This window comes from Hydractinia symbiolongicarpus, chromosome 7 (genome assembly GCF_029227915.1).
Source record: "Hydractinia symbiolongicarpus strain clone_291-10 chromosome 7, HSymV2.1, whole genome shotgun sequence".
In the NCBI taxonomy this organism is placed as follows: Eukaryota; Metazoa; Cnidaria; class Hydrozoa; order Anthoathecata; family Hydractiniidae; genus Hydractinia; species Hydractinia symbiolongicarpus.
The window spans coordinates 16888105-16894912 of record NC_079881.1 but is presented as its reverse complement, the minus strand read 5'-3'; the positions used below and the strand labels follow the sequence as shown (position 1 = coordinate 16894912).

General features: G+C 32.0%; 1 protein-coding gene across 1 annotated transcript; it reads right to left on the bottom strand.

Moving 5' to 3' along the window:
• Positions 1-3422: 3422 nt before the first annotated feature.
• Positions 3423-6743, bottom strand: LOC130649229 (contactin-5-like). The gene is made up of 5 exons (XM_057455481.1): positions 6326-6743; positions 5843-6142; positions 4710-4807; positions 4428-4602; positions 3423-4273 (listed from the first exon to the last, which is right to left on the bottom strand). The coding sequence occupies exons 1-5, from the start codon at positions 6393-6395 to the stop codon at positions 4263-4265; spliced, it is 654 nt and encodes a 217-aa protein (XP_057311464.1). The 5' UTR covers positions 6396-6743; the 3' UTR covers positions 3423-4262.
• Positions 6744-6808: the final 65 nt, after the last annotated feature.

Genomic DNA, 6808 nt, shown 5'->3' with positions numbered 1-6808 from the left:
ATAGAAATATTAATGGAAGTACATAGTATAGATGAATACACAACGCTTACCTGGTCGAAATTTACTAAATAGTTTTCCTTTTCCCATTTCGAAAACTTCAAAAACGTTTTGTATATCTGACGTCTTGCACTCTTCTTAATGAGATGATGACATGAACTAATAAATAAGCGATGATCAATAACTATTTCATTATGGTTTCTATTGACGCCGATTTAATTACCCATGAAGTTGTTTATCGTTTCGATGCCGAAGTAGTTATGTTAGTTTCGTTTAATAAGGTGGGTTGCTTTCTTAATTAAGACAGTTTATTTTAGACATGAAGTGGCAACACAACAATTTTCTTTCAGTCTAACACAGATAAGAATAAAACTATGGTTATAATTTTAGCATAAACCGAATCTAATTTCTGCAATTGTATACCATTCTTTCCACCTGCAAGATTTTAGAATTATTTATCAATAACAATGACCTTTGAGTTACAATAACAAAAGTTAAAACGCCTCGTTAAAGAACTTTTTTCTCGCTTGTTCTAGGAGCAAATTAGCTTGTTACCAATCTCTGTTAACTCAAAAAAATTTTTTTTAAATGAATCAATTTAATTTTACTTAAATTTACTTTTGTTATGTCGTTTTTAATAAGAACTGTTAGAATGCTAAAAATGTGAAATTACTTATTGTTAACATCTGTTTTCCAGATCAAAAAGGTATGTTCTGTTGTACCAATGTTATTGAAAGATCCGGTTCCAATTTAGTTTTATTTAAATACGAGATCAACTTAATTTAGTTTTAATTGCTTACATTTCTAAGCAAATTAGGCATTCAATTTCCCTATGGATTTATAATCGGTCATAAATTTGTTTTGAAAAATGTTATTATAACTTGCCATCCAAGAAACAGCAATCCTTTAAAGTTCTTCAATTTATATCTTACTCTTGCAACGGAGCTTCATTGCCAATACTTAACGTGTTAGACAGTTAGAACTTCAAAATCACATACCAAAAGCCTGACTTTTTAAAATCTCGTATGTTATTCTTTTTGAGGATGGAAATGATTCTGCATTACTTCTGTTTCACACGAGTACAAATTCTTCATCAACTCTACCCACCAACTATTACTTTTTTTTACTTACGTCTACGCCATTACCTTCCAAACTGCTCTTCTAGGATGAATACGTTTTGTCAAATTATTCCAATGTCAGCATAGAGCATCACAAAATCTTCAAATTTTCAGCACTTTCATGTATATGACGATAGCAAGTTCAATTGGTCACTCGTCAATAATTGTCACTAATTGTTGCAAAACAAAAATTCCATTAAAATTTTACCAGCCTTTTGATTTATGGCTTGAATATTCTGTTAGAGGCTTCTATCATATGTTCCGGCATTTCCCTTACCTCCGCATCTGTGGTTTAACCTTTTTTAACAGAGATTAACATTTGTAGTCAATTGTGCTAAAATTTCTAATATTTTTTAACTTCCCTGAATCCAGAAACAAAGCTGTACCAACACGAAACGAAAACTAAAATCAAAATATTTTAAGTAAAAACATACAAAAAGACATTTTTTGAGTGTCTAACCACCTATCTTGGCACAAGCGAAACGAGCGTAGCGGAGTCCATTTGCCATTTAAGCGCGTATTATTATTTTTTTATTTTCTACTTCACAGCAGTAAAAAATCAAATTTTAAAATCTTTTTTCACGAAAGTGTCACTTTTTTCACTCGATAAGTCAAATTCCCTCAGTCTCTGTTATCCCATTTTTTTCTTGGTTACTCTACGCTCTGAAAACGAGGTGGCTATTCTTAAGAACACTGTCCTATTCGAAAATATCATTCGAATAAAACTGTGAAAATAAAACAAAACGAAAGCGTTTTTGCGTTGTTCTTATGAGTTGCGTAAGTTAAGTTGGTGTTAGGTTAGATAAGAACAACAGCTTATGCAATACGTCACAAAGTACAACAAATGGTTGGATTATATAGCATCACGTCAAAATGAATGTCAAGTAAGGTTAGTAATTCGAATAAAGTTTGATTAGTCTTTGTACAGAGGCAACGCTAGCTAAAATTTTCTACTTAAGACACAAGCAAGAGATAACTTTGACTTGGTCTGCAACTTTTTGTAATTTCTGATAAGTATGGATTAGCTAGATAAAAAAATCATCTTTACCCATAAAGCGTATTGACGTGAACGTTTTTAAAAACGAATCGTCTGAACTTACCTTTTTTCTTTCTTTGTATCTATTTTACAGTTTTCGCAACCTGAACAAAACATTGACCATTGTTTTGAAAAAGAATAGTACTTGTAATATATTTAAACCGCAACATCAGTTGTTAGGAGAAGAGGAACTTCAAATTTGTTATTGTAAAAGTTAAACACATTCTTTTTGTATGTTTACTCAGTTTCTTTGTAATTTCACTCGGAGAATAAAATATATTCAAACTGTGAAAAATAATGATGTTGTTTTTTACTGTTTGTACAACAAGAAAAGAGATCCTGAAAAACAAAGTTGTTCGTTACGTTTTTCTTTGGTTCGATTTATCGATGTTTTGTACGATTTATCAAATTTGAAGACACTGCAATGCAGGCCAAAAGCCAGAATGCTCTATGAGAGTACACATAACATTGCTCAGTTAACCTTTATTTCTGCTTTGTATAAAAATGTTTTTTCAAGGTTTTTTACTAAGCACGTATTCGGATTTTTTGATTATCGTTCTCCGATTTTTCTAGATTTTTTGTTAAGCAAACAAAAAACAAACAAACTCGGAATTGGAAAAGTGCGTTTAATTATAGAAACCTAAAAGATAATCTATGTCTATGTTTGAAGTTTATACGCTTTGAAAACAAATGCATATTGTAAATATTTTTTCCCAGGGCTTATTTTTTCTCAATCTAGTAGTGGCTAGGGCTGCGCCAGCACGCATATATCAAAAAAGTCAAAAAAAGATCTGTGGACGAGATTGTATTTTCTCAAGGAACTTTTTTTAAGATCTTATTTAAACTGTCTATAGAAGCAGACAAATTTATCTCTATTTTGTCATGGAGTATGATGTTAATATTTTGCTTTCGAACATAGGGACCTCTTCCCGCTCCGCAACCCATTATATATTGATTTATGTACCAATATTTTAAGCCACAGACATCGTCCCTGCTTGATGACTACTAAACAAAACTTGCCTTCTTAAACCTTTTACTGTATCTTACAGGTATTTTGGTGGCAGATGTATTGAGCCATTCATTAAGGGTAGCAAAGTGTTACCCTGTTACTTTCTTATACGTCTTAGCTATATAAACTATCCTGCCAAGTTAAAACGACATTAGTATCGTACGTAACTACTTCAAAAAAAACTGACTGCACTGTTAATCGCGGCCAGCACTGCATAAGTCAATCAGATTGCACACGCAACAAAATTTCCTACCAATGATTTCGATTGAATTATTTTTGGGACCGAACAAAAGTGAAAGCAATGTTATTATTCTTAATCAATATATTTTTAGCATAACCGCATCGTCACAAACACGCAAGTCCTGGCGCAAAAAGTCTTGAAATATTGCCGAGCAAGCAAAAACATGAATACTAAACCTAAATGTTCACAACACAAATGCAGCAACTAAAGTCAACGTTTTCCGACGCAAGTGGTCACATTGGTTGTTTCTATGTTAGAGTCAAGCATTTTGAATTACTCAATGTTCGCATTGGACTCCTGATCTTACGTTACTTGGTTAAATCAATACTCTTGAAACGTGCTATTTTTGCTGACCTCAGTACAATCATTTTTCTCGGGAGTGCGACGAACATGTTGTAAAGGCTCCCTATTTTGCCTACGTGTGCAAAAAAGTGACTTTGAGGCCTGCTGGTTGCAGAACATTCACTATTTGTCTGTTTGAGCAGTGTTCGAAAAAGGCCGAATTAAATGACTTAGTTTCGTTAATTCTGACTACAATAGTAGCATAGCATAATGCAAGTTGTCAAAAAGTGACATGAAGGAATATGTTTAACTTTTAAATTTATATTTTAACAAAAGAAAATACCAAAATTGGTACAACATTTGACAGGTTATGACAATATTCTACGAAAAATATTAGGAAATTTATATAACGAAAATAAAAACTCTGACGTGTAATAAAGACACGTTAATTAATAAAACGTGTAAGCAACGAATTTTAATATAACAAACATGTTTCTTTGTGGTTACCGCAAATCTATCTTAATCACCATCCATAATAACAGGTTCCAGGTTTAATAGAACACCATACGACGTTTAGATTCACATTCTCGCTAAAAATAGAAAACAATGTCATTCAATGCACAATGTAAACAAAAATAAAAATCCACATTTTAGGAACAGCTTTATAATGTTCTTTTCTCTCTAACTGTTATCCACGGTATATAAAACAAGTCACAAATTGGAGGGGCTTTTAAATTCACTAACCTAGCTCAACGACAAAGCCATTGCTCCTTTTACCATACCCACTCTTTGTTTTGATTTGAACAAAAACATAATACGATTCATAAGGATCGAGTCCGGACAATATAGTGCTTGTGGTTTGCTTTTTGGGATACATGAGAATAAATGGCGCTCTACCATGGTTATACAAGCAACTGATCTAGAAAACAATAAGGATAGGTTTCTTCATTAATGCTAGTAGCACATAAGCTATGGCAAAATTCAATTCAATTAAAATAAGCAGATTTTACAGTTACCCAAACTTACTTTATAAGACAATATATTCAAATTTGGAGGAGAAGACCAAGACAATTGAACGCTTTGGTTATCGAATTTGTGAACATAGCTTTTTACAGGGACATCCGCTAAAAGAATAAAAAAATGGCACAGGTTAAGGTTATTATTGATTTAATCAGGAAAACGTGATAAGATCACGACATTTGAAGTACGTTATAAGTACTGGAGAAGAACACAAAAGAGCATGTCAAATTCGTAAAATTGATAAATTGACAAAAAAATGCCTTTCGCGAAGACTAGTTTTCGCGAATCAGTTAATTACACAAATTTTAACACATGACAATTGTAATTTCTTTAAAAAAAATATTTTCGCGAACCTGTTAGTTGTATTCCCTAATTTTATTTACTTCAGGCTTTTTCATTGTTTTATGGTTTTAGCCGGTAGAACTTTAAATAGGGCTCCCTTTTTGTCGCTGTTTTTACTACCGAGACTAGTGAAGCACGGCAGGATACGAGTCTAGTGTAGCGGTATGGGAATTATTAGTTCTTGAGTGTTATAACAAAACTATCCTGTTGAATAAGGTACAAAAACCTATTATTTTTACAAATTAATCATTTTACATTCTTTATGATCAGTTGGCTTCACTAGTACCAAGCTGCAACGGTCGTTTGTTATCTTTTAAGCGAGATGGAATTTACCGAAGTTAGATTTGTATTTCGTACAACGAGTTATAAAGGCTAAAATTCGTTTTTTAAAACAGAATAAATCAAAAATAGTTGTTTTTATTGATATTTACGTTTTATATAGGTTTCATAAAAAAAGTGTTTACAAACTTGAACTCATATTTCCATGTTCATATTTTAATTCTTCTTTTGGTGTGCCAGTAAAAATAAGTGATTATTAATAACATGAGCAATTTTTTGCACAATCAACTAAATCAAATACTTTCCGTATGGGAATACTAAATAAGTAATACGCCGTAGAGCTTTCTGCTGAAACGGTTGGTTTGTTATAACTTAAAACTATTCATGTTAAACAGATAAAAAGTCAAAAAATCTCGTGAAAGTCGTATGTACAGTACAGATACATAAAAAGAGAAATAAACCAGCAAACAAGCACAAAAACGTTAGACAAAAGTAGATTGTATGCAAATTAAACTTACATATAACTTTGACTGTCGCGATTCTACTTTGTGTACTTCCTGCACTATTTGTCGCGTTGCAATAATAATCTCCACTATCAGTATGATTGGCGTTATTTCGAGCTTTGTTGATAACTAACGTGTCGTCAGCCAAAATATAAGAGGATACAGACCCAATAATTAGTTTGACAGGTACGCCATCTTTGTACCATGTAACTTCAGGCCGAGGATATCCCAACGCAAAGCAAGGCAGCATAATTTTATCACCTTTCCAAATGAAGACACTATTTGGTTGTCTTATAAATAGTGGTAACGTAAATACTAAATAATAAAAAAGTCATTTTATTCAGGTCTAAATGATTTACATGCCTTAAAAATATCAAAAACAAAAACACAAGCTAACATGAGATATAGTTAACACAAAATTTAGGAGTAAGAAAATCTCTAAAACAATGCAAAGGATCAAAATGAGCATGATTATGTTCGAAACTAAGGGATACTTACCATCCTCGTCCTCGTCTGCATTAACAGCACACACCAAAACCAACATATACACACACATGGACTTCATCATTTCCCTCACAGCAATAGCACTTTTATAATTTTTTAATGTTTCTTTTCTTTAATTAAATGCAAATAGCTTTATTTATGCAATACATGAACTTCTTTATTAGTAAGTAAAAACAAAACACCAAGATAAAACTAGAAATAGTAGGTAGGTTATCAAGCAATCTTGAACAACTGATATAATTTTCTAGTACTCATCGTGACATTATTAAAATTAAATGTGAATATCTAAAAAATATGGTTATAGCGAAAGACCGAAACTTTCGTATTATAATAAGAGGGTAGAAAGCACTAGAAAGCACTTCAAATGAAGCTCAATTGACACTATAAGTTGACTTGTTTCTACCACAAGAATATAACACACAACACAACAATGCAACAGTTACAAAAACATACGAATTGTATAATATAATCGTTAAT

Excerpts from the sequence above, each read along its gene's own strand:
- LOC130649229 (XM_057455481.1), bottom strand. The coding sequence starts at position 6,395 with ATGATGAAGTCCATGTGTGTGTATATGTTGGTTTTGGTGTGTGCTGTT. Across the intron at positions 4,808-5,842 it reads CGCGACAGTCAAAGTTATAT|CGGATGTCCCTGTAAAAAGC; the intron begins GTAAGTTTAATT and ends TTATTCTTTTAG. Across the intron at positions 4,603-4,709 it reads TGAATATATTGTCTTATAAA|ATCAGTTGCTTGTATAACCA; the intron begins GTAAGTTTGGGT and ends ATTGTTTTCTAG.